Genomic DNA, 26,420 nt, shown 5'->3' with positions numbered 1-26,420 from the left:
GCAAATTCGTGTGTGGGATCGCTTGCTCCGCGCTTCTAATCACAGCTGTCACTTCCTCCCATACTCAAAGGACAAAGTTCTCCCTGGGAGCCGGATCTGCCTTAGAGTCCTTATAACTGCGTCCCCTGGGGTCCTGTTAAGGAAATAGACAAGCTTTGGAAGAAATGGCACCATCTCGCCAGTCAGTTCCTGCGGCAAGGCTTTTATTTTGAGCAAGGTCCAATACCCAGTGTGGAGGCTCAGGACCCAGAGTGGGGCAGAGGCTTGGTGGGGAGCAGCCAGGCTTTGGGGGTCTCGTTCCTTAGCTGTTTCATTATCACCTGAGGCTTGGACACACCTGTCTGGATGGGTTGCTGCTCAGGCGCCTGAGGTGTGCCTTCTTCAGCCTCCTCCTGGATGGCAGCAGGGTTGAGCAGCTCCTGGGTGCCCCGGTTCCACATACTCACACCAGGAACCAGCTTCATGGTTTCTGAAATAACCATGGGCTTCCACAACACCTGGGACGTAGCCTCGAGGACCTGGGGCGCCACTAGGGGCCATCCAGGGTCCTCCTCCATGGGGGTGTCCTCCACAGGTTCCTGGCCCTGTGGAGGCACGCGAGTCCGGCCCGCCCATAGCTCTCCCAGCTGCTCTGCCTCCCGCTCCCAGCCACTTGGCCACCTAGCTAGGGGCCATAGTTTGGGGCTAGGGGTGCTGGCGACGTCGGGAGGGATTGGGTTCCTAGCAAGGAAGCGGAACCCGGGGCTGAGGAATGGCATGTTTGACCCAAAAGACGGTGAGGTTTGGGCCAAGTTTAAAGTGGGATCGGGGCCCAAAGCACGGAATGTAGCACACCGCTGGAGAGGGAACCTTGGGGTAGAGACGTGGAGTTTGGAGTGCGCACGCGAGCTGAGGGCTTGGGACTCGCTTGCTGAGGTTCCGGCCCCAGCTGGGGTCTTCCGCGGGCGCCCGCGATATATTTCCAAAGGGCGCACTTCGAGGTCTGGGATCAGGACCTCGGCCACGGGGCGCACCCAGTGGCGGGGCAGCCGCGCGGGATCCAGGCGCAACGTGGACGACCTGTGGCTTGACGGCGCTTCCAGGCTCTCGAGCTGCAGGAACCGGGAGGGCTCGTCCGGGGTGAGTGCACCGAGCGGGGACACCGACCGTACCGAGAGGCTGGAGACCTGGCTCTTGCTCTTCAAGTTCCGCCGGTCCCCCGCCGCGTCGGGCTGGGGAACGCAGAGGTAAAGGTCCTCGAGCGACAGCTGCGAGCCGAAGGACCCCTTCCCCTCAGAGGCCCGCACACCGACTGCTTGGGGCAGCTTCAGAGACGACTGGGGGCTGTGGACGCTCTCGACTCTCGGCGGAGGTCGTAAAGACTCCTTCGAGGACACAGCCAAGATATGGCTTCCCTCTTGACGGTGGGGTACTTCCAAGGCATCCTCGGGCTCAGCTTCCTCAAACACCAAGGTGGGCGTGGGTCTCGGGGTGACTCTGGGCTCGGCAGAAGGTTCTGAAGATTGTGTCGGCTCCTGGGACCCTCTGTCCAACCACGATGAACCTAAAAGGAACTGGTCCGGGTTCCCAGGTTCCTGGGGAAACACACAAGGGTAATGAGATGTTGGAAATAGAGGGAAAGGATCTCACTTCGTGGTCCTGAGCGGCTCCAGAGGAAGCGTCTGTCGGAAAGAGGCTCAGGGCTCGGCTTACATCGTGGTGGAAGTGCTCCTCTACACCAACGGGCGCCGGCGTGTGCAGTACAGGCACAGAGCCCTGGGCCCAGGCGTCCGTGGTGCATGCCAGGGGCTCCTCATCCTCGCCCCACGTGGGGTCCTCAGCCACTGAAGATTCTCCCTCATCTCGGGCCAGGAAGCGCCACTCCGTGATCTGCAGCATGGCCTCTCGGGCCTGGCTAATGGTGAACGGAACGCACTGTGGAAGCGAGGGAGGGTCTCAGCCTTGCCAGGAGAGGCAGGGTAGAAGATAAGTCTGGAAGACCCAGATCTAGGCCCACCTGATGGGTCAGATAGACTTTGAAGGCACAGTCCATAACTCGAGTCACAAGGTCGGCCAAGATGTCACCCACTACATCCTCGCCCTCCTCCAGGGACATAAACGCAATCCATTCTGCCTCATTGAGCCGCCCAGGCACGATGTCCACCTGCGGCACCGGCTGGGTGGGTGGCCGGGCCTTTTCTGCCTTGGATCGGGTCACCCCACGGTCTCGCGCCTGCCTCTGTGGGAACGAAATGGGCACTCAGGACAGGAAACCTAGGGCGTGGGACTGATGGGCTCAGGGCTAGAAAGACTCCCAAGGTGTTTACTAAGAAAGAAGGGGAATGGGACAAGGAACCTTCAAGTCTGTGATGCGCTGGACTGACACTCTGTAGGTATATCACTGAATTTAATACTCAACAGCCCACTAAGCCCTCTTTAATGACAAGGAAACTGACACTTGACAAAAGTTAGTCCTCAGTAATTATGCTCAGCTCTGCTCCCTCCTCCTCCTCCTCCTCCTCCTCCTCCTCCTCCTCCTCCTCCTCCTCCTCCTCTTTCTTCTTCTTCTTCTTCTTCTTCTTCTTCTTCTTCTTCTTCTTCTTCTTCTTCTTCTTCTTCTTCTTCTTCTAAGTTTTTCGTCGAGACAGGGTTTCTCTGTGTTGCCCTGGCTCTCCTGGAACTCACTCTGTAGACCAGGCTGGCCTGGAACTCAGAGATCCACCTGCCTCTGCCTCCCGAGTGCTGGGCTCACAGGCATGCACTGCTATCTTTGGCTATCCTTTTACTTTTTATTTTGAGATCTCACAAGGTTGCCAAGGCTGGTCTCGAACCCACTCTGTAGTCCAACCTGATCTTGAAATTAACTTGTTGCAGGGCAGTGACGATGCATGCCTTTAATCCCAGCACTTGGGAGGCAGAGGTAGGCAGATTTCTGAGTTCAAGGCCAGCCTGGTCTGTAGAGTGAGTTCCAGGACAGCCAGGGCTACACAGAGAAACCCTGTCTCAAAAAAATAAATAAAATTAACTTGTGATCCTCTTTTTAAAAAAAAAAAATAAGATTTATTCATTTATTTTGTATCCAGTATTCTGCCTGCTTGTATGCTCACAGACCAGAAGAGGGCACCAGATCCCATTACAGATGTTTCTGAACCGCAATGTGATTGCTGAGAATTGAACTCAGGAGCTCTGTCTGGAAGAGCAACCACCGCTGTTAACTTCTGAGCTATCTCTCCAGTCCCCCCCCCCCCTTTTTTTAATTGAAAATTCATACAATATATTCTGATCACGGTTTCCCTTCCCCATCTCCCAGATCCTCTCCACCCACCCACCCACTCATCTAACTCCAGGCTTTCTTTCTCTCTTTCTCTTGACAAAACAAACAGGCAGATTAAAAAGCCAAACAAGGGGCTGGAGAGGTGTCTCAGTGGTTAAGAGCACTGACTGCTCTTCCAAAGGTCCTGAGTTCAAATCCCAGCAACCACATGGTGGCTCACAACCATCTGCAATGTGATATGATGCCCTCTTCTGGTGTGTCTAAAGACAGCAACAGTGTACTCACATAAAATAAAATATCTTTTTTAAAAGGGCAAACAAACCAGCATTTAACAAACAAAGAAAAAAACAGTGGAAGTGAAAACACACACAAAACAATCAAAAACCCCATAAAAACACACAATCAGAAACCATAATATGCCGGGCAGTGGTGGCACACACTTGTAATCCCAACACTCTGGCAGGCAGATTTCTGAGTTCGGAGGCCAGCCTGGTCTACAGAGTGAGTTCCAGGACAGCCAGGGCTGTACAGAGAAACCCTGTCCCAAAAAAACCAAATCCAAAAAACCAAAAAACAAACAATCAAATAAACAAAATGCCAGCAAAAAATTAGAAAGATTTTTTTAAAATGGCCAGACGAAACCATATTAAGTCACAAAAAGAAAAAAAAATCACAGAAGCATCACTGAGGGCTTTTGAGGAGAGATGACTCAGAGGTTAAGAGCAACGACTGCTCGTCCAGAGGTCCTGAGTTCAAGTCCCAGCAACCACATGGTGGCTCACAGCCATCTGTAGTGTGATCCGAAGGCCTTTTCTGATGGGTCTGAGGTCAGTGACAGTGTATTTATATACAAAATAAATTTGAAAAAGAGAGAAATCTCTAAAGATAAAAAGAAATAAAGAAAATGGGCTGATGAGGCGACTCACCAGCTAAAGGTGCTCACAGCCCAGCTTAATGACAAAAGTTTGAGTCTCAGCACCACAGGGCACGAGAGCCATCTCCCACATCACCCTCCAGCTTCCACTTGTGCACTATGACCGACACCTCCCTACCCCCACCCTGCACACACAAATAAACGTAACAAATCATTAGACTCCTGTGACGCGTGAATAAGAACAGCCCCATAAACTCCTATTTGAACCCGTTTGGGAAGGACTAGGAGGTGTGGTCTTGGAAGTGAACAAGTAGGGGCCAGTTTTGAGGTTTCAAAAGCCCATCATTTGCAGGTAGCTCTCTTTGCCTTGTGGGCTCTCAGCTCCAGCACCCTGCCTGTCTGTGTTCCCCATCGTGATGCTAATGGGAGCTTAACCATTTGGAACCATGAATCCCAAATTAAACACTTCCTTTTATAAGTTGCTTTGGTCATGGTGTTTTGTGACAGCAAGAGATAAGTAACTAAGAAAAGCCCAAAAGTAACCTAGGGACATAATATTTTACAAAAGAGATGTAGATAAGTAATAAAAAAAAATGTAAAGATGGCCGGAACTAGGTGTGGTGGCTTTCAGCAATAAACCCGGCACTCAGGGGCCTGAAGCAGCTGTCGTGTGTTCAAGGCCAGACTGGGCTATGAAGTGAGACCATGAAGGAAGATGGTTCCTTCCAAAATTTACCTCCAAATATAAGCTTTTATCTATCTACCGGATTGTGTCATAGTTTATAATCCCTATATTAATTCTCTCAGGCAATCTGGCGTCTTCTGCTCTCTACACTCAATTCCTGGCCTTGAACTCCCAGAGACCAACCGGCTGCCTAGTTCTCTGACTAAAGCTGTGCTTCCTTAAGCCCAGGCTAAATCTTTAAAGCCAAAGCAAAACCAAAGAACCGCTCCCTTAGGCCTGTCCCCACAGCTAGGACAGAGACGTGGAGTGGTGCACCTAACACAAGAGAACAGAGACTTTTTTTTTTTACTCTTTCATTTTTCTCAAGGTTCTACCAATCTGTTTTATTTTTTAAAATGCCTTGACTTTGGGAGTAAGACAGTTGACTCCACAGTTCAAGAGCACTGGCCGATCTTCCAGAGGACCTGAGTTTGATTCCTAGCACCCATATGATGGCTCCAAACTGAAATTCCAGTTCCAGGAGACCTGATTCCCTCTCCTGGCCTCTGCAGGCATCAGGGTACACAAACACAAATGCAGACAAAACACCCATATACATATATATTTTTTTTCTTTTACTTAAGGTAATTGGTTTTTGACAGCGGGATGGGAAGTGTCCGTATGGGAAGAGGCTATGAGTTCAAGGGCAACCAGGTCTATATTGTGAGTTCTAGACCAGCCAGGGCTACACACTGAACTTGTCTCAAAATAAAAGGCAAGCCGTGGCAGCACACACCTTTAATCACAGCACTCTGGGGGCAGAGTTGAGTTGGAGGCCAATCTGGTCTATATAATCATACAGTCTTGATTTAAAAAAAATAGCAGTAATAATAATAAAGTACGTTTTAAGGTCACCCTCTGAGTTGTTTGATCCATTTCATAGTCCTGAAATTGTCAAGATAGCGATTCATCCGTCAGGCCCTCTTTCTAGTGCCTGATTCTGGTTTACCCGTCAACATGGGTTCCTGGTCATAAACGAATTACTGCTTGCACTATCAGTTCAGCTGTTTCCGAATTCGTTTGCTCTTGGCCTGGTCCAGCCATTGATCCTCTAACCTAGAGCTAGTCCACTGCCTCCATACCGGCCAACCCCCGTTCTTTGTGCACTCCCCAAGCCGAGCTGAAACTCACCGAGCCTTCGTGTGACATTGTCACGACAGTCAGTCACTTCAAGGCGATGTTTCAGCTGCCTTCAGGACCCTCCATCGCTGTAGCTGCAGCGGCCGCGACCCAACGGTCGCCTCGGCAACCAGGCCCGCTGAGGGTCCCTGGCGCGGTCCACGGTTGCCTGGCAACCGCGTAGCCTCGCGTCGCAAGTTCCAGCCACAGGCCACGCCCAGAGGCCGTGCGTCGGTGCGTCGTCTCTATGGTGGCGGAGGATTTGGAGGGAGCTGAGGACTGCGGCGTAAGGCAAGGCACACTTGAGGGTGGGGGTGGGTTGCAGGTGTGACCTCTGACCTTGGCGTGAGCTTTCAGGTAGCTAAGCTGTGGGAAGAAGGGCTGGAGACCACATTCTGCCTTTTTAGCTGAAGCGTTCGGTACTACCAGGTATTTACATCATCATTCTTCCTGTGGGATTCCCTGGTGGCCGCAACTCTCAACCCTGCGGCTCTCTCCTGCTCCGTGGGATCCTCTCCTCCTTGTGACTATCCATCACTTTCCTCGGGGATCCTATCAATCAAGGGTCTCTCTCAGTGTCTCCCGGTTGTATCTCATTGCCCTCCTCCCCTGTCCAAGTGTCCCCTGTGGCCTTCTCCCCCGTTTGCCCTGCGGTGGTGACTCTAGTAATCTCTCTCCCAGGATGTTCCGCCGCGAGCGCCCCATCCCACTCCGCAGCTCTGCCGCCGCCCTGTCCAACAACCTCAGTGTACTGCAGCTTCCAGCCCGGGATCTCACGCATTTTGGGGTGGTTCATGGACCGAGCGCTCAGCTTCTCAGTGCTGCTCCGGAGGGTTTGCCCTTGGCCCAGCGCCAGCTCCACGTTAAAGAGGGCGCTGGAGTGAGTCCCCCACTTATCACTCAGGTGAGGCAAGGAGTGAAAGAGGTGTCACTTATGTCAGAGCGGTCCTTGTCCTTTAATCCCTGTCGTGTTGATGCCTGATGCCCTCTACTGTGATGCGCGTCTCTCCAGGTCCACTGGTGTGTCCTCCCCTTCAGAGTACTGCTGGTCCTCACCTCGCATCGAGGGATACAGGTGGGAAGACAGCCCTCCTGCCCTTTCTCCAGCCCCACCCCCCCATAACACTTTCAGCCCACTCTTGCTGTTTTTCCTCTCCATGCCTTCCTTTTTTTCCACTCTTCAATTCTGCTCCAGCCGTCTGCTTCTTGTATTAACTCTGTGACCCTTGGGCACATGTAGCTTCAGTGTCCTCTGAAAACTAGGGATAAGGGTAGTGCCTGCCTCCCAGAACAGAGTTTGAGGGTTACATGGACTCCTGCTAACCTGGCTGGGTGACGTGCCCAGAACTGAACAAGGGTCAGCTGACCTCGCTCTCACCCTCGCCCCCATCTTCCAGATGTACGAATCTGATGGCTCCGTCATGGTTTATTGGCATGCCTTGGACTCAGGAGATGCTTCTTCTTCAGGTACCTTCAGGACCGTGTGGTGCAGGGGTGGAGGCTGGGGGAATTCGCTGCGGCTGGAGGAAGCGTTGTTTCTGAGAGCTGCTTTTGTATTCAGTACAGGCTATGTTTGCTCGGGGAATTGCGGCCAGCGTCCACTTCATCTGTGTGGGTGAGCGGACTAGAGGCAGGGCTAGGGCCTGCGTGTGAAGTGCATCATTGTGGGGGTCTCAGGCAGGGGTTGACGAACTTCGGAAGAGTTGGGGGAAGGGTATCAGGGACTTTGAAAGCATTTAGGGAGGGATAGTGAATGGAAAGACAGGCCTGTGGGAGTAATGAGTTTATTACTAAGACTTCTGGGATAGAGGAGGTGCTGCTGTGGTGACGGGAGATCCAGAGGGCTCAGGAAGCCATCAGTGAGACCCTGGCTCTGGCTGCAGGTACGTGGTCTGGTCGGGTACTGGTCTTTGATATCCCTGCTAAGGGTCCCAACATTGTACTCAGCGAGGAGCTGGCTGGGCACCAGACACCAATCACAGATATTGCCACTGAGCGCGCCCAGGGACAGGTGAGTTCACTGCCTCCAGCGGTTTTAGTAGCCTGGGAGACTTCTTCACCCTTGGGAGGCCCAGGTGGGAGTGTTAGCACTGCCACTAAGCACAAGTGTGGTTTTGGGCTGAGCGGTACTTTCTTAGATGCAGCAACCTCAGGTTCTGGATAAAAGCATACTTTCCACTAAGTGGTGTTTTATACAAATCACTAACACTCCAACGCTGGTGTGAATCCTGAAGTTGGAACCTACCATCTCCCAGATGCTGCCACCACTGTAGCTTCCTTCCCTGGACTGGAGTTAGTGCCCCTAGTCTAACCCAGCTCCAGGGCAGCCTTTCCAGAAATCTGTCTCCCAATTTCAACCCTCTCTGACCCCTTTAGCTTCACTCTGAGCAGGCCCTACCCCCATAGAAAACTCTTCTCCCCACCTGGATTGTACACCTCTTGGGATCAGGGTGTGGGTTTTGTCATTTGTACCCTCACAGCATCTGGTATGTCTGCCTGACACCAGGTCAGGAGGTCTAGGGACTAGTTATGACTGTGGCTCATTGCAAACCCTCCAAAACATCAGGACATGGTGGTTTTAATTTTTCCACCTATCCCGAAGGGACAATTGTACATCCTCTTCCACTCCACGATGAGGGTGTGGAAGCTGTGAGTGCACACAAGGAGCTAGAAGGAGCCTGTGCTTGAGAGACTCCTGGAGAAGTGTCCGTGGCGTGAGCTGGAGGAGGAGCCACCTCGTACCCTTTCCTTATAGAAGCAACGAGGCATGCATGGCTCCCCCACCCCTCCTGCTCTGTCCTCTGCACCACAGAGACTATAAAGGGAAGAGCTGACCCTGATTTCCTCCTCAGGATGGTGTTGCTGACATGGTGACAGCAGATGACTCGGGCGTCCTGTGTGTCTGGAGGTCAGGACCTGAGTTCACCTTACTGACCCGAATACCAGGATTTGGGTAGGAGAGACAGATGAGGGTTATGGCCTTTGCGAGGTAACTTCAGCCTAGGGAGTATGTTGGGGTCTGGTGAAATCAAAATTGAACATTACCCTTGCAGGGTCCCATGCCCCTCTGTGCAGCTGTGGCAGGGGATCGTGGCAGCAGGGTATGGAAATGGACAGGTGCGTCTGTATGACGCCAGCACAGGAGCCCTCCACATCCAGATCAATGCCCACGCCCGGACTGTTTCTGCCCTGGACCTGGCTCCAGAGGTGGGCAAGGTCAGTATCCCGCATCCCTGCGTCCCTTTCCTGGTGCTTAGACACACAGCGCAGGCTTGTCCCTGTACTCAGTGTAGCTCCATCCCCAGGAACCTGGACTGGCACTTCAGCTCTTACCCATCCTGTCAGGGCATCTGACACCCTGCCAATCCCTCACAGTGGGGTTCTCTCTTTTAGCTACTGTCTGCAGCTGAGGACACCTTTGTGCACATCTGGAAGCTGAACAGAAACCCAGAGAGTGGCTCTATTGAGGTATGTTTGCAGATGGGTGGGAGCAGGGGCCCGGGCACAGGTGAGCGCCAGGACTGCCCAGCCCTCTTCTCACCACAGGTGGAACACTGCCACGGAGAATGTGTTTCTGACACCCAGGTGTGTGGCGCTCGGTTCTGTGACCCATCGGGCAGCTCCTTTGCTGTGACAGGTTATGACCTTGCTGAGATCCTGAGATTTGGCAGTGTCTGAGAGAGAAGCAGCCTTCTCTTCTCCCTCGGTATTTATAAAGTATTCCCTCCATCGAGCCCTTGTCTGATCACTCAGTGTCACAGCCACACCTCTCTAAACAGCATGCTGCAGGGAAGACAGAGATGGGTTCACTGAAGAGACAAGCGAAGGCATCGTGCTGTTAAATAATTTTAATGGTTGATGTAGGGGTCACAAGGGAGGTGCTTCCCTCCCCGCTCTCCAGTGCCACCCTGGAGGCTGGTTAGTGCAGGGAGGTAGGGCAGAGTTGTTCCAGTTTTCTCCCAGGAAGCGCTTAGGGGAATCCTAGCCAGCTCCAGGAAGGGTCCCTTCAGTACCATGGTAACCACAACTTAAGAGGGGTTCCTGTTACCCCTCCCCAGCCTTCCATCCTAGTCCAGTGGAGGAAGAGGAGCCCAAGCTGGCCAACTGGTGCCCCGCAGTGCTGGACCTAGAACCCAGTTGTCCTTGGGTCATTTTCTTTCTTGGCCAGATCGTGTTGCTGGTGCCTCTCACACTGGGGACTGCAGCCATGAGCCGAGCTGACTTTTGCTGTAGAAACCTCTGGATTGTGGGGATCGCTGCGGGGGGAGGGGTGCAACCGAGCGAGAAGGCCCAAGGGAGTGGTCTGCAGGGGCAGCGTCCAGGGAAAAGGTTCGGGGTCTTCCCCAGGGCAGGGGTTGCGGCCAGGTTGGGACTGGGGCCACTGAGGCAGGCGAGCAGGAGCTAGGCAAGGCAGGCTGGTCTGGAAACATTGATAGCCAGGGTGGGGGCGGCTCCAGCCTTGTGCCCTCGCGCTGGGCCAGGATGTCTGTCACAGCTGCGATGTCATCTAGCGGCTCAATAGCTGTGGCAGCAGGGAGGGGGCAAGGGGAGGGGGCTAGTCAGAGCTCAAGCCCTGGCCTGCTCAGCCCTGACTGTCACCTGTCACTGTAATAGGAAGAAAGCAAGGCCCGAATCTCGGCTGAGATGGCATTATTCTGCAGGAGCAGCCCCTCACAGGGACCTCCTGAGGCCACGGGTTCTGATAGGACTGTGACGTTATGGGGGAAAGGGTAGCAGAAGTGGATAAAGAAACCAAGAAAAAAAAGGAGAGAAAGCAGTGCCGGGCAAGTGAGGTCAGGAGAGGAGACAGGAGTCCACATGCATGAAGGGAAACAGAGAAGAAGGATTAGGACAGACGCAGGAAATGACTCTGCTCTTTGGGGTTTGATTTGAACTGGGGTGGAAGTGCTTTTAAGTCTTGGAGAGAAACAGGGACTATCATAGGGCTGAGTGGGCCCTGGACCCGTGGGTGCTTTCTCTCTGGTTCTATTTACCCAGGATCCCTTGCGGTCCCCAACCCTGCTTTCCATCAGCCTCCCGCTGACCCTTCTCTCACTCACCCATCTCATGGTATAAGGACCCCTGCTTGGGCAGTGCTTGGGGTGGTTTCCGGGGAGCAGGAGTTTCGATCTTCATGACTTCATCACAACAGTGCTTCCACTGGCCTGGGGCGGGGGTTGAGGAGAGGACGGACTCATGCAGGAGCTGCCCGCTTCTGTCACATTCCCCCCTGCTCTCCCACAGCACCCGGACCTCAAGCCCTCGCAGACGCTCTGCCCCGCTCTTTCTCTTACTCATGTCAAAGAAGAGCTGCCACAGCGCCTCCATCCAGCTCTGCAGGGCTTCTCTGCTCTCCACCCGCAGGGTGTTTGTCACCTCCTCACCTCCATACAGGTTGCTGATGCTGAGGGTGAAAGGCCACTCTGGCGCCTGCTCCAACTCCCCTGCCCGGACCTTAGTCTCCTGCAGGGGGAAAGCGAGCGCTGCCTTCACCTCTACCCATCACCCCGCCTACAAGTGCTGTGAGACTTCTGCTGGGCCTTCATTTACTTCCTGCTAACTCTAGTGTGAGGGTGGGTCAGCAAGAGTGGTGGGGATAACGGGCCTGTGCTGAGGCAGGAGAGGGGGACAGAGCAAGGCGGGGACAGTGCAGAGGTGGGCAAGAACACCAGGGCCCAGGTACACCCAAAACCCAGGCAGGGGTCTGAGGCAGCAGGGCACCTGCCCAAAACACACGAGGCTCACAATTTGTGAGCCACGGCACTTTTTTTAGTGGCCATGGCACTAGAAAAAGCAAAACAGACACATAGAAAAGCAACACTCTGGCTGGAGAACATAGCGGCCCATTTGCACCTTTGTAGAGACAGAAACAGCGAGTTACTAAGCAGCTACAAACTGGAAGCAGAGAGAACTGGAGGGAAAACTGCCTGACCCAACAAAAAGGCCTCTGGGGTTTGGAAGGGGCTGGGTGCTGAGTGAGCAGGTTGACTTTCTTAGCATTGGGGTAGGGAGATGTGGGGAGGAGGTCCCTCTGCATCCTAGAGGCTGCCCTTCAGTCTCTGAGGCCTAGGCCCAACCCTCCAGAGCAGCGAGAAAGAGGGGCCAGGTACCAGGTGGCCTCACTACGGAGGGACTGGTCACCTTGTTGATGACGATCGTGAACAGTGGTTCTTGCCCAGTATCTGCATCCTCAGATCTCCAGTAACAAAAGAGGTTTGTGCCTTTCAGGACTCCATGCACGAGTGTCCCATTCTGCAGCTCCCCGGCTTGCTGCGTAAACAACGTGGTGTTTTCTGGGAAGTCTTGCCTCCCTACCAGGGTACCTACCTCCCAGTCCCCCGCTGACGCCATACCCCCAGTACTCACCCTGCTGTCTTCCCATCCCACTTTGCCCCCAACCCCACATCTAGATTTTTAGGTTGTCCATCTATGCCCACCTCCCCTCCCCTCCCTTAGGAGCCCTCACCTGCACCCTGAAGGCACCACTTGCAGTGGGCTGAGTCATGCAGAGAGGCTGAGCGGCCAGGCGGCAACACACGCTACCATAAAGGGGCAGCCAGGCAGGGTTCTCCTCTGGGGGAGGAGAAAGTTCCAGGTGAGGATGGGAAATGAGAAAGAAACGACCCCTCCATCCCTCCTATCAGTGCCAGTGTCCCAGACAGACAGACAGACAGACATGCGCATACCATGACTGGCGAGGGTGAGGTCATGTGTACGGAATCCATCTTGCACTGCTGCTAGGGTAAGAGTGGTGTGGGCCAAGAGGTGGTACCGAGGACCTCTGGAGGAAGGAGGGACATCAGCGGGCAGCATGTGTGGCAGCAAAGTGCTGCAAGGCTGACTCGGAGCTGTCCCATGGCCAAACTACCATGGAAACCAGCTTGCCTCCCATTTCCTGACCTCCTGTTAGGCATCTGTCCATCCCTTATACAGCCTATACATTATCCCGATGAAATTCTGGCAGTTCTGTGAGGGTAGGCGTTCTTCAGTCAATAGATGAGGCAGCTTCCCCTAGATCCTAGGTGACTGACTGTAGGCTCCGCCACAGAGCATGCCCCAACTCAGAGCATAGCTGTGTATACACCCATGTCTGCTTTTGGCATGATTATATATGGGGTGTGCTCTTTCATTGCTCTCCACAGTACTCATGAAAGCAGGGTCCCTCACTGAACCCAGAGCTTGCCAATCCAACTAGCCTAGCTAGGCAGCTTACCCTTGGGGTCACCTGTCTCTCCTCCCAAGTGAACCCCGGGCCTGGGGTCTAGGGCATCTGAACCCCAGTGCCTCTGCTTGCCCAGTAAGTGCTTTATCACTGAGCCCCTTTCCCCATCCTTGTTTTTGGTGGCTTTTTATGTACACCATGCTGGCCACAAACTCACCTTGTAGCCATGGGTGTGTTTGAACATAGGATCCTCCTGCCTCCACCTCCCAAGGATGGAATAACAGGTGTGCACCACCCCACTCAAGGCTTCATGTCTGCTAGGCAAGCTTTACCAACCGAGTTATATCCCCGGTCCTATAAGACATTTTTCTGGCTGCTAAACAGCTTAAGACCCCAAAACCTGGCTGTCCCGGCCTCCCCACTGTTAGGCTTGTAGCCAGAATGCCTGCTCCTTCGGTGTGAAGTGGTCACCAGTGGGGAGCTGAGGGAAGGCAGTGGGCAGGAGATGGCCTTACCCCACAGCTGGGGTGGGCAGCAGGATGGGACTGTTCCCGGAGCCCCCAGCACTGTCCAGCGATGCCCTAACGCGCTTCCCCGACGAACGGCCCAGGGAGCTACTGAGTTTGGTGGCAAGTCTCTTGGGAGCACCAGCTAGGGCTCCCTCCTCTTCCACGCAGGCCCCATACAGCTCCAGCCGCAGTTCAAAGTCAGGCCCTGCCTCAGCACTGCACGGGTGTGGGAGGGGGGCGGGGTAGTCAGTGGGAGGCTCAGGAGGACAGGTGAAGAAGGGCCTAAGTACTGGACACCACAGGGAAGCCCATGGGCCATCTGCCCCTCCCTCTCCACCTTGACCCCTCCCCCACCCCAGAGCAGCACCCCCCACGGGAGCCGGACACCACGGGAGCCACTCACAAAAGCACATTGTTCTGAAAGGAGATGTCCGTGAGGGTCCTGTCCACCAGGGCCATCTCTGTGTCCTGAATCTGTTCCCCAAGCTGCAGCAGCAGGAACACAGCCCAGCGGTGCAGGTCTGAGAGGGAGAGAGAGAGAGAGAGAGAAGGGGCACACCTTTAATCCCAGCACTTGGGATTAGAGTGCTGGCAGAGGCAGGCCAGGCGGATTTCTGAGTTCAAGGCCAGCCTGGTCTACAGAGTGAGTTCCAGGACAGGCCAGGGCTATACAGAGAAACCCTGTCTCAGAAAAAGGGAAAAAAGAAAAAGAAAGAAAAAATCTTAACATTGACCACAAGTGCCTCCACCTGGAGGAAGACTCTTGAATTTGTCCCCGTTTGTGACACTCACCGCCTTTGTTCTTGAAATACTCTGTGTCCTTCCACATGAGTGGGATCCGGAGGTCTAAGGGGCAGAAGGGAAGGAAGAGGGTTCAGAAGCAGGCAGGAGGGGTACAGTGGGGTACAGTGAGGGGAGCCAGAGCTGGGCAGCTGTGTGTGCTTACCAGAGATGCAGACCCGGCCACGGCACGGGGAGCGCTCAGCGGACTGCACACTGTCGGATGGTCTGTGGGGAGATCACAGAGTCCTGGCCTGGTCTCCACATACTCCTCCCCTTTGCTCTGACTCCCAAGGACTCAGAGCGCCCTGAACCCTAGCCTGGCTGGCACAGCAGGGCCAAGGACTAGAGGAGAGCTACTGACAAAACTCAGCAGTTTCTAGTCTTCGGAACACTCGGGCAATGTTAACACACAGGTATAGCATCCAGACCCTTCCAGCATTGTTCCTGACCCCTGCCAGGGACAAGCGGGGCTTTGAGGGGCTGGGCATCACCAGAGATTCCCTTTCAAGTCCTCACCACCACCATTAAACTGTGGGCTTCGAGGAGTTGGTGAATCACTTGTTCCCACTGCAGGGTCTCAGTGTGCAGCCCAGGCTGGCCTCAAACTCAGCAATCCTCCTGCCTCAGCCCCCCACATGCTGGGATCACAGCCATAAACCACTATGCCCAGCTTTCATCGTCTTTGACGTGACTGCACTGCCTAGCATCAATAGCTATGTGTTTAGCTGCCCTGGAATTAGATAGATTTCACATTCCCACTGTGAGGGCTGTGTGGCCCTGTCTGCCCAGGGCTCCCTGAGAGAGCTGCCTCCTGCCTGCTTGGCCTCCTTAAAAGAAGCAGCAGTGGAATGAGTTTTCTCCTGTAGGCTTCCTGGTGAGCCCCTGGCAACCTCTCCCTCAGCTCGGCTCCTCCCACGCCAGCGCCAGCGAGGGACTGGAACCCTCTTCTCATGCAGTCTCAAGGAGGCAAGCAGTTCTCCAGTTTACCGCAATTGGCCAGTCTTCAGAGTGATCGGTTTACCAACTATTTTCTATCGTTTTGGCTTGACTCCGGCTGGCTCCCTGCTGAGCCGTCAGCCTGGCCGAGCGAGCGAGCGAGCGAGCCTGGTGCAGTGTGGCACACACACTGAGCCTGAGCTCTTTTGGAATGCACGGTCTAATTTCCATGAATGGGAAGCCTTCCTTTAAGTGATTTTTAATTATGCACTTTCCCAACTCCTGCCTCTGCTGGTGAACCCCAGGTGCCACAAGCTAGTATCAATTGGTGGTAAATTGGCCATTCAACAAATTGGCCATTTGGTGAACTAGCCCTGAGAAAATTAGTTTTCCAGAGATCAACCAGCCAGACATAGGAGATCAAGGGCAGGCCTAGCCAAATTAGCAGTTTAGCATTACATGTGGTTCCGACTACCAACTTCCATTGGCAACACTGGCTTTCCGAGTCCAGTCGCACCCTCTGGATGACCCACCACAGTAAAACACCAAGGTGTCTTTCGTGGCCAGGACAGGGGTTTGTAAGGAGGTCTCCTTCAGGTTGGCCTGAGCTCCAAACACTCCACACAGATACACATGCTTTTTATCACTTTTTACCACACATAAAGCCTTCCTCCCACAGACGCCTCGCCTCCCGTGCTCACCGCCGGCCTGTCTTCCCCAGCACCTGGGCCTCCTTGCGTCGCTGCAGCTCGCCCATGTAGCTGAGAATTCGGCTGTTGCACACCAGCAGGCTCTTGGTGGCTTCCAGAGCCTGCTCGCGCTGGGAGCAGGCCGCCAGCAGCTTGCACGCCCCTTCCCTCATCCGGATCTCATGATCCAGTTTCCTCTGCAGCTCTGTGTCCTAACGAGAATCATGGGAGGGGGAAGAGGAAATGGCAGTCAGGAACCATGCTGAGGCCCCCTCCCCAACCCAGTCCCAAGCTGGAGAGGTGTGGGGGGAGCGGGTGACAGGACACAACACGGGACGACTTCAGCAAAATGTTTCAGCAAGCCTGTCGCCTCACCCGCCATTGCCTAAGACAGCCAGAACAGCTTTGCAAAATAAGATACTCCCATGTATTTGATGGTGAAGAGTATAAATTCTGTCTGCCTCTTCCATCACAATTTGGAGAAATCTACAAAAGCTGTAAAGTCATATACCCTTTGACCTAACTATCCAATACTCAAGTGTTTAGCCTACAGATACAATCACACACACAACTGCCAAGCCACAGGCACAAAAACCGTCACTTGGCACTGGTGTGTATGTGTGTGTGAGAGAGAGAGAGAAAAAGAGAGAGAGAAAGAGAAAGAGACAGAGAGAGACAGAGACAGAGAGACGGGGGGGGGGGAGCAGTGAATGTGAGGCCAACCTGAGCTATATGAAACCTTGCCTCAAAACAGTAAAAGACAACATAAAAAACTCTAAGTGGCCAAGCATAGTGATGCATGCCCATAAATCCCAGCCCTCAAAAAGCAGAGGCAGGGGAATTGCTATGAGTTCCCAGCTAGCCTGAGCTAATATCCAGCTTGTTTACAGTTCCTTCCTCCAAGGACTGTTTCCTCAGTTGTCTGCTAGATCAGATTGTTCACCCCAGCGTCTTCCACATGACTCTCCCCAAAACAGGCCAACTCGGTCTCCAAACTCCTCTAGGAAGCATGGCCCCCAACCTACACTGCAGCTCATAAATGCATGGGGCATTTCACACCACTTCCAATCAGCCTTGATTTCCCAACCTGTAAAATGGGAATGAAGAGCTGGGGAGACAGCTCAGTAGGTAAAGTGCCTACTCTGCAAGCAAGAGGACCTGAGTTCAGACATCCCCTCCACCACACACACACCCCGACACACACACACACCCCTCCACCACACACACACCCCGACACACACACACACCCCTCCACCACACACACACCCCGACACACACACACACACACACACCCGTACCCATGTGAAAGCCAGGCATGACACATCTCTGGCCTCTAACCCGTGCTGGAGAGCAGAAACAGGCAGAGATCCCTGATGGCCAACTAGTCTAGCCAAAACCTTGCACCAGGTTCAATGAGAGACCTTGTCTCAAAAGAGATGGGGGAGGAGCAGTGAGAGGCTCAGTGGATAAAGGCGACTGCTACCAAGCCTGGAGCTGTAGAACGGAATTCTAGCTCTGGGTTCTACATGGTACTACATGGTAGAAGGGAAAACCAACCCCACAAACTCGTCTCTGACCTCCACACTGTGCTGCGGCATGGAACCCCTCCAGATACACACACACACACACACACCACACTAATACATATTAAAGGACAGTCTGGGTATGGTGACTCATACCTGTAATCCTAACACTGAGTGAGAGGTAGAGACAGCCCTTCCCCCATCTCAACAAACAAAAAATTGGAGATTGATAGAAGACACATACAGTGAACCTCTGGTCTATGCACACTCACAGCAAGCACACACACACATGCACACACATACATACATCACAGATGCCCAAAACAGGGTGAAAATAGTTGTGACCTCCTAGTGTGGAAAGACTTTCCGCGAGATTCAAGCCCAGTGCTTGGTGCAGAGTACTCAGCACCGGGCAGGAACACGACTTTATCGAGGAGGCTGCGTTGACAGGCCTGCTCGCCATCAAGCGAGCGCGGGAGGGTGCTGACTGAGCGAGCGGGCAGGGCTCTGTATTGAAGGCCCAGCTGGGAGGTGAACACGCATAGATGAATGACTACTCTATAAATGCCTCGTCATGGCCTAAAAACACAGGAAACAGCCTCCGCTGGCCTCTGCTGAGGTGACAGGGAGGAGGCTCCCGTGCAGAGGTGCAGGAAGCCAGGCAAGTGGGGACGCGCAGTTGGAAGAGCGGTGACTACACAAACCTGCCCCCTCGGTCACACTGGCTTTCTTCCACATGCTCTGCTCTGTCTCTGGTGTCCAATCGTACTAACAGCTTAAATTCCTTCTCACCAAAACCTGGTCCAGCCTGCCACCTCTTCCTACCCTGTCTTTTTTTTAGGGGGTAGTGGGGGGCTGTGCTAGGCCAGACTTTATCACAAATCACTCCAGTACCATGTGCCTTTTCCCCCAAAATCCTCTCCACCAGGAAGCCCTCCCAAACTACTTTCTACTCCCAGTCATGCTTTGAATGCACCAGGGTCCTGTCATTGTTAGGCCGACTGCTTGCCCACTCCGCCCCAACTCTGCACCCAGTTCCTGTTCAGTAGTCCCAAATGAATGAGAACAAGGATGCGACCTCACGCTCGCTCTGCTCCTGGTTAGCTAGCCCGCCTGGGGCCAAGCACTCACCGATCCTTCCCTAGCCTTGTCCATTGCGCTTGCAGCCAGCGCGGGGTCACAGGTCGCAGAAACCCGGGGGACCGGCGTGGCCCAAGATCCGCGTGGGAATTGAAGGATCCCGAGCGCCGCCTGGGTCCGCTGTGCCCAGGGGCGCCGGTGACATCAGCTCTCAATTGCCGCGAGAGGCGCCGAGGGCGCCAGGCGCGGGCGGTCCCTGCAGGCGCTGCGATGCCTGCATCTCTACCACCGGGACAGGGACGCGGCTCCAAGGAACGCCTGGGCAGCCTCAGAGGCCTCTTCCAAGCGGACTTCTCTCCAAGGTGACCCTTACCAGAAGCAGGGTGTGGTAAGAAGTGAGGTCGCTAGATCCTGCACGGGCCAGCAGAACTGGACCTGGGGGGGGGGGGGGGGACTAGCTGCCTTCCCTATGTGCTTCCTAATCCTCTCTAGGCCAGACAGCCCCCAAGAATGAGATGGAGAAAGGGCTCCCACCTTTTCAGGTGGAGAACTGGGTTCTTGGCCGTTGCATCCCTCTCCAGGCCCATTAGCACAGGAATAGGCCCTGGCTTCCTCTCCACTACCACCGCCCCGCACGCCCTCCCCAGATGGATGCGCCATTCCCCACCCCCACCCCCACCCCCATGGGAAGGATCCCAGTACTGAGCATCCTCAGACCTGGGTCAGATCTCCAGGGATGACAGAGAATGAGTCACAGTCTCCCACGGTAGCCCACCCCTCCCCCACGCCGCCCCTGACTTCCTGCTCTGCTTCCCATCACCTTCTGTTCCCTTCAGAATTCCCACGGCTAAGTTCAAATCCTGGTCTAGGGACTTGACAGGATGGGGGCCTTTTTGTCTCTGGGGCTTCAGTGGTAGACCTGGGGATAGTTGGTTTTCTTCACAACATGATGTGAGGATTTCATAAGAAAAAGCTAAACTCTCCCTAGGCCTGGCACATGTTCATGCTTTGCTCTGGGGATATAGTTCAGTGGGTAGACGGCTTGCCTAGCATACTCTGGGGTCTAGCCTGAGCAACCCAGTGACCCAGAGTAACGACACTACAGAAGTTCAATGTCACCCTTAGCTACACAGGCTGGGCTACATGAGAAGTTATTACAACAAAACAGGCAGGCAAGATGTCTCAATGGGTAGCGCTGTTTGCTGCCAAGCTTGGGGACCCGAGTTCAATCCCTGAATCCCACCATGGGAATCAATTCAAACTGTCCTCTGACCTCCACACTTGCTTGGTACCATCTCCACAGCCACCGCCACCACAGCCACCACTGCCACCACCACCACAACCGCTGCCACATACATAGTTTTTAATTAAATAAAAATAAGCTTTCACTCTCCTCCTGTATGTGCAGTTTAGGATGCCTCCTCCAAAAAGTCTTTCTGGGTTTACCCTCCAGAACTAACTTTCCTGCCATTTCCTGAAATGTCAATGAGTCTGTCTTTCTGAGGACAGGATGAACCAGGGAGGAGGAGGTTATGCAGAATTCTCAGCCTGTAGTTGAAGGAAAGTAAAAACCAATTCCTTCTTCTGTTCCAGATGTCGGGCAGGCCTCCCGTGGAGAAAAATGACAGTGTGTGCTGGGGGAGGGGTGTGCAGGATGCAGAATTCAAACATTGACATACCCTGACCAACTCTGTTGATGGAAGCAGCATCTGGCCATCTGATGTGGGTAGAGAAACTGAAAAACTAACCGGCTCCCTGCCGCCTTAATTAAGTAAAAGTAATTATAATACAAAGTATACAAGGAGTAGCAGGAGAAATGAAGGCCCGACGGACAGAAAGGAGGTTTTGAGTCTTTTTCTTAATTTTTTTTTTCCATTTGGGATAATTCTCCTTCTATAACCCTTGAGCTCACACTTCTCTGTCTTCAGCCTCCTGAGTGCTGGGACTATAGGCATGTACCATCACGCCAAGCCTCACCCAGTAAATAGGTCCTCTTTTGTGCACCAGCACAGGAAAATTAGGCAATGTCAGAAACCCAAAGGGGTCGACTTGGTGCCTTTCTACAAAACAGACAAGCAAAGTGTATCTTCTGAAGGCAGGCACGGATGGTTTGCTTCTTCTGGCTGGCACCCTGTGAAATGTACACTTGAAATGCATGCCAAGGCAGTGCTAGGAAGGCGCCTGCAGCTATGACTGGGTTAGGCTGTAACTGGCTAACGTTATCCATTGATCCAGAGATGGCAGGGACAGGGGCTGGGCAGGCGGCACGTGTGCACTGTTACCTTCCTGATACCTATCCCTGCCTCTGCAGCCTCCTGCCCCATTAAAGTCCAGGCAGCAGAGGGCCACACACCACCAGGGGCTGAGCCACACACCTGAACCCATCTATTCTGGAGTTTCTGGCTGTTTACTAGTCTAACCCATTAGTCAGCCCTGTTACATCTCCCACCATTGCTCAGAATCTCTCCTCCTTCCACGAGCACTGTAATCTACAGCCCAGATTCACTCCCCGATGGTAATATGTGACCATCACGGGAAAACTTCTTGACTCTGCCAATCTTTCTTCCCCAGCCCTGACCACCACCGTGCTGGTCCTTCACATCAATCACCATCTTAAAACTGAAGGTGGAAGGCCGTCTGGTGGCATACGCCTTTAATTCCAGCGCTAAGGAGACAGAGGCAGATGGATCGCTGTGAGTTAAAAGCTAGCCTGACCTACAGAGCCATTTCCAGGTCAACCACGGCTACATAGACAAGCCTATCTTAAAGACAAACACATAAACAACAACTGTAAGAAATTCAAGAGCCGGGCAGTGGTGGCGCACGCCCGTAATCCCAGTACTCTGGGAGGCAGAGGCAGATGGATTTCTGAGTTCGAGGCCAGCCTGGTCTACAGAGTGAGTTCCAGGACAGCCAGGGCTATACAGAGAAACCCTGTCTCGAAAAAAAACCAGAAAGAAAGAAAGAAAGAAAGAAAGAAAGAAAGAAAGAAAGAAAGAAAGAAAGAAAGAAAGAAAGAAAAAAGAAAAAAAAAGAAAAACAGACTAGGTTCCCAGCACCAGCTTGGTGGATGATGCACTCCTGACATCATAGCACTCAGGAGTTAGAGACAGGAAAATCAGAAGTTCATGGTCATCCTTGGCTATATAGACAGTCCGAGGCCAGCCTAAGATGACAAAACCTTTCTAAGCTGTGACATCCCATCCAGGGGACAATCTAAGTTTCCCAGCCTTTCCACCCCAGCATGATCCACCTCTGTCCACCATCTCCAGGCCAACAGCAAACTCCAGCCCCAATGGCCTCTCCCCAGCCCAACACAAGCACACCCCCTCACCCTGATCAAAGACTCTACCCTGGCTATGCCGTCTTTCTGGAAAGCCTTCCTGTAAGCTTCAGAACCTCAGGCTCTTCTAGACCATCTAGCATTACCATCTGTCTGGTTTCCATTGCACCCCACTTTTTTAAAGATTAATTTATTTTTATACATAATACACTGTAGCTGTCTTCAGACACACCAGAAGAGGGTATCACATCACATGGTTATGAGCCACCATGCGGTTGCTGGGATTTGAACTCAGGACCTCCAGAAGAGCAGTCAGTGCTCTTAACCACTGAGCCAACTCTCTAGCCCTGCACCCCATTTTCATAATATTTTCCTTAAGTGGTACTCCTCACACAGTTACCATCCATTCCCTTACAAGAAGGACATTTCCTGCCCTCTCCAGGTGGATTTCCATGGCCTAGAAAGGAGTTCATCACATAGAATGAGACAGGTTTGGGCTATTTAGTCTAAAACACATGCCTGCAATTCCCAGCTCTTGGGAGGTGGTGGTGGGGAGATCAGGGGTTCAAGGTCATCCTCAACCACATAGTGAATTCAGAGAGCCTGCCTTAAGAGAAAAAAAAACAAAAACAAAAACGAAAAAGCAGCAGGCCAGTGAGATGGATCAGCAGGTAAGGGGGGATTGCCATCAATCCCAAGGACCTGGGTTCAATCCCAGAGTCCACATAGTAGAAGGAAAGAACAAAATCTCCAAAATGCCAAGTTATCCACTGATCAATACACACACACACACACAACACACACACACACACACACTGTGGAATTCATACACATGCACACACACATGTAATAAAAGCAACAAGAAAACCAAAAGAGAATAAACGAACAAGTGAGACATAGCAGCTCCAATCTGCAATCCTAGCACTGGGAAGGCTAAGGCAGGAGGATTGCCGTAGCTCCACACCAGCCTAGATCACACAGTGACTTCAGTAGCCAGGTGGACTAACAAAATGAGATCCTGTCTAAAGACAATTAGAAAAGGGGAGAGAAAAGGAGGAAAGAGAAATTAAAAAGAAAAAGAGTAAATGTACAAGTAGTGTCCCAGCCTCTCTAGGAAGTTGACCTCTGACCTCACATCTGCATGGTGGCACACCACCACCTCCTTACACTTCTCTTCCGAGTGCATCTTCTACAAACCTCCTTCATACTGAAATCTCTTCATCCCGTCTCAAAAATGAGCCTTTGTTCCCAGAACAAACATCCACACCTATTCATAAAAGCAAAGACCCTGCTGTCAACAGGTGGTTTTGTTGTCCTTTAGCCCAGGCTGGCCAGGAACTACTTCCAAGTGCTAAGAATTACATGCAGTGCCCCGGGCTGCTGATAGTCAAACCCGGAACTTTGTCCATGCCAAACAGGCACTCTACCAATGGAGCCACATCCTTAGCCTTTCATAATGTTCATTCCGGTCAGCAGAAGTGGGCCTGGATCCCGAACAGATACAACACACATATACAAAACCACCTGCGGTTGCGCCTATCCCGGCTGTGGGCGGGCCCTACCGAGCCCTGCCCCCCTCCCTCATTAGCCCCATTAAGGCCAAGACAGCACAGGAAGAATGTTGTCCGGGGGTCGGGGCATTACCTCCAGGCTGAGTGCCATCTGCCGGATGTAGAGCATATTGAGGTCCTCCAGGATGTGCAATCTGTCCTGCATCTCTGTGTCCCCTCGAGCCCCCTTCCCTTGCTGCCCAGAAAGAGGCCAGGTAGGCACCACCACGCTGTCTCACAGTTCCTCCTCCCACTGCTCCCCGGGCTTGGGGGAGGTGTCCAGCTCTAAGACAGAATGCAGTCTTGTCCCTGTCCCTCTGCAGTCCTGTTAGACCCCTCTGGCTTCTGTGACAAAATTTTCTCTCCTAGTGCTGTTCCAAGGCCTTGGTAGGAGCCAAGCAGAGGAGGAAAGAAAGTGAGGTCAGAATGAGCAGGGGTTCCTGGGAGGAGAGACCGGCTGCAGAGAGGGCTCTGGGCACGGAGTGTCCAGCCTGGAGCTGGAGGCAGCTGTTCTCCCAGCTGTGGAAGAAAAAGGCCCTTTCATTCCCATTTTGGCCCCTCCCCCGCTCCCGCCCACAGCCCTGGCCTGGCCGATTGAGACAGTGCGTGCCGCGAGGGCAGTGAGGGGCAGGCACAGCTGGGAGGGGGCAGGGAAGGGACGCCTCCTGCTGATCCCTGCTGAATCCGGAGACTTGTCGGGAGACCAGAACCGACCAGAGGGAGCTCTGGCTTAGTTTGAGAAAGTTAGCGACAGAAGTGAGAACTTGAGGAGACTTGAGCCCAGGAAATGGGACAAAGGGGTGAGTCTGTAATGCAGCCCAGCCCCCAGGGTCACCCCTTCCAATGCCGGCCCCCATCCAGCACGCCCCACCCTGGGCTCACAATTACCTCGCTTTTCCAGCAGAAGGGAGGAGAGAGAGAGGGGGAGAAAGTCAGGGGTGTGCCTGGATGCTGCTGGCCCTGATCCCCTCTCCGGGCCCCTTCCCTTCCAGACAGGAAACCAGCCCCGGGTCCCAGCCAGCTGCAGGGCTGTCCCCCACCCCCCCTACCCCGGGACCGTGGAGTCACACTCAATCCGGCGGCAGGCCTGGCCCCGCGGCTCCGCCCCGACTCTTCAGCTATGGCCCCCAAGGCCTGGCATATCCTAGCAAGGCTCAAGAGCACAGGCCCTACTCCAGGTCCCCAAACTCGCCCCCGGCTCCCCGACGCTGGCCACGCGCGGGCTTCTTGGGTCTAAGTTGCTGGGGCGGGAGGATGACAAAAGCTCTCCACTGGCTTCTGACTCAGAGAAAGCCTGGGACAGCGGGACACGGGTGTGAAAAGAGCCTTTGTTCTGGGCAGCCTAGAGGGAAAGGGCAAAAGCCAGGCCTGGAATCCCAGGCGGGAGGGGGGGGGGTGCTGCTGGAAGAACCACCACTTTAACCCTTCCCAGGCCAGTGAGGGATACAGACTTTAAACTGGGACCTCCTTGAGCATGTGGGAGGATGACCTTGGGGACATAAGTCTTTTGGGGGTGGCTAACCCCTCTTATTCCTGGCTCGGCCCTGTGCCTCCAGAGCCTCCAGTTTAGTTAGAGTTTAAGCACAGGCTCTGAACGTGCTGACCGGGATACTCTGCTGCTGTGTGGTGGTGGTGGTGGTGGTGGTGGTGTGGTGACTCAGGCTAGAGGCTAGAAACTCTTCATAAGCCCAAGAAGGGAGGTGGAAAGTTGGGTGTGGGAAAACACTCTAGAGTTAACACATACATACTCTCTCTCTCTCTCTCTCTCTCTCTCTCTCTCTCTCTCTCTCTCCTCTTTCTCCTCTCTCTCTCTCTCTCTCTCTCTCTCTCTCTCTCTCTCTCTCTCTCTTTCACTCTCTCTTTCTCACACACACAGAAGGACTTGTTGCCCTTCAAGAGTAACAGGGCATTGGGAGGGCTTCAGACAAGTTACAGAACTGTGGAGACAGCCGAGGATGGCCTAGGGCGTCCGCACAGAGCTTGTTTTGGATGTTACTGGCAGCTGGTAAGCAGCTGGAAACCAAGACAAATTTTCAAGTATTGGAGGATGCCTGGCTGCCCGATGTCCTTGGCCCGGGATACTGGAGGGATCTGGGTTTAGGCACAGCCCGGGAATCTAGAGCTCCTCACGTTGAGGCTAATCGGAACTTTTTAAGGCAGAGGCAAATTACCTCAACCAGGCAACGCATGGCTTGCACAAATCAGATGGACCCGCACCCTGTCCACACCTGCTGCATTTCCAAGTCAACAACTTAAGCTAGACTAGACCCAGATCAAGGCGCGCCCAGGAGGCAGGGTGGCTAGGGCTACCTGCCAGGACTGGGAGGGGAAGGCAGGGACGCGGCCTCTCACCTCCGGCGGGTCGCTGAAGACACTAAGTCGGAAGCGGCCGCGTTTGAACTCCATCTCCAGGGCGGAGCCCCTGGCCACTGTGACCCGGCTCCGGTGGTTTCGAGAGAACATGCTGGCAGCCCCTCTCGGTGCGCTCCCTGCGCTCCTGGGAACAGTCTCTCGTGGGCTTGGGCTCCGGTCCCTCGACGGCCGCCCTCCTACCAGTGCAGCCGGGAATCTCCCCAGCTGCCTGGTTCCCAAACCCCGCCCCCGGAGACGACACCTGGGCTGGGCAGGGCGCGGCACCCTCCTCTTCCACCCCCGCTAAAGTCCCGGCCCATACTCGGGCGCCAAGCCAGTTTGGGTCGACAGTTTCATTGCCAGAGGCACCCTAAACCACTCCAGCACGGCCTGATAGCTCCCACCTTTTCGGCTGGATTAGCTCACCTGCACTTGGGGCGGGTCCCCAAATCCCCTCCCCTGCAGCATCACCCCACCACCACCTGTCAGACTGGAGTCCTGGAGCTCGGAAAACACCGATAGTCACACTGCACTTTCTGGTTCTAGCTTGACTTGGGACCGCCCAAGTCTCACCTCTTAAACT

General features: G+C 53.8%; 3 protein-coding genes across 11 annotated transcripts; 1 reads left to right on the top strand and 2 right to left on the bottom strand.

Annotated features, from left to right (window-relative positions):
• Positions 1-239: 239 nt before the first annotated feature.
• C2H2orf81 (chromosome 2 C2orf81 homolog) lies at positions 240-6,080 on the bottom strand. Its single transcript, XM_052172586.1, has 4 exons — positions 5,983-6,080; positions 1,997-2,218; positions 1,693-1,914; positions 240-1,574 (listed from the first exon to the last, which is right to left on the bottom strand). Exons 1-4 carry the CDS (start codon positions 5,998-6,000, stop codon positions 240-242), a joined length of 1,797 nt encoding a protein of 598 aa, XP_052028546.1. The 5' UTR covers positions 6,001-6,080.
• A 134-nt stretch (positions 6,081-6,214) lies between these two features.
• Positions 6,215-9,703, top strand: Wdr54 (WD repeat domain 54). 4 transcript variants are annotated; one of them, XM_052174087.1, is made up of 11 exons: positions 6,228-6,256; positions 6,328-6,399; positions 6,652-6,874; positions 6,983-7,045; positions 7,368-7,437; positions 7,532-7,585; positions 7,854-7,981; positions 8,823-8,923; positions 9,024-9,186; positions 9,364-9,438; positions 9,517-9,703. In XM_052174087.1, exons 3-11 carry the CDS (start codon positions 6,653-6,655, stop codon positions 9,646-9,648), a joined length of 1,008 nt encoding a protein of 335 aa, XP_052030047.1. In that variant the 5' UTR covers positions 6,228-6,256; positions 6,328-6,399; position 6,652; the 3' UTR covers positions 9,649-9,703. The 4 variants fall into 4 exon arrangements, with proteins under 4 accessions (XP_052030046.1, XP_052030048.1, XP_052030045.1 ...); XM_052174086.1 differs by having other exon boundaries at positions 6,215-6,399; XM_052174088.1 differs by lacking the exon at positions 6,328-6,399 and having other exon boundaries at positions 6,217-6,261; positions 8,823-8,878.
• Positions 9,704-9,809: 106 nt separating this feature from the next.
• Rtkn (rhotekin) lies at positions 9,810-26,064 on the bottom strand. 6 transcript variants are annotated; one of them, XM_052174078.1, is made up of 12 exons: positions 25,838-26,063; positions 16,062-16,261; positions 14,588-14,649; positions 14,434-14,487; positions 14,045-14,162; positions 13,648-13,857; positions 12,657-12,751; positions 12,437-12,543; positions 12,112-12,240; positions 11,265-11,433; positions 11,031-11,135; positions 9,810-10,492 (listed from the first exon to the last, which is right to left on the bottom strand). In XM_052174078.1, the coding sequence occupies exons 1-12, from the start codon at positions 25,946-25,948 to the stop codon at positions 10,158-10,160; spliced, it is 1,695 nt and encodes a 564-aa protein (XP_052030038.1). In that variant the 5' UTR covers positions 25,949-26,063; the 3' UTR covers positions 9,810-10,157. The 6 variants fall into 6 exon arrangements, with proteins under 6 accessions (XP_052030038.1, XP_052030039.1, XP_052030041.1 ...); XM_052174079.1 differs by lacking the exon at positions 25,838-26,063 and adding an exon at positions 23,580-24,219; XM_052174081.1 differs by lacking the exon at positions 25,838-26,063 and adding an exon at positions 18,704-18,938.
• Positions 26,065-26,420: the final 356 nt, after the last annotated feature.

Source organism: Apodemus sylvaticus, chromosome 2, assembly GCF_947179515.1.
Source record: "Apodemus sylvaticus chromosome 2, mApoSyl1.1, whole genome shotgun sequence".
In the NCBI taxonomy this organism is placed as follows: Eukaryota; Metazoa; Chordata; class Mammalia; order Rodentia; family Muridae; genus Apodemus; species Apodemus sylvaticus.
Note: the sequence above shows the minus strand (reverse complement) of the source record. Positions and strands in the feature narration are given on the sequence as shown.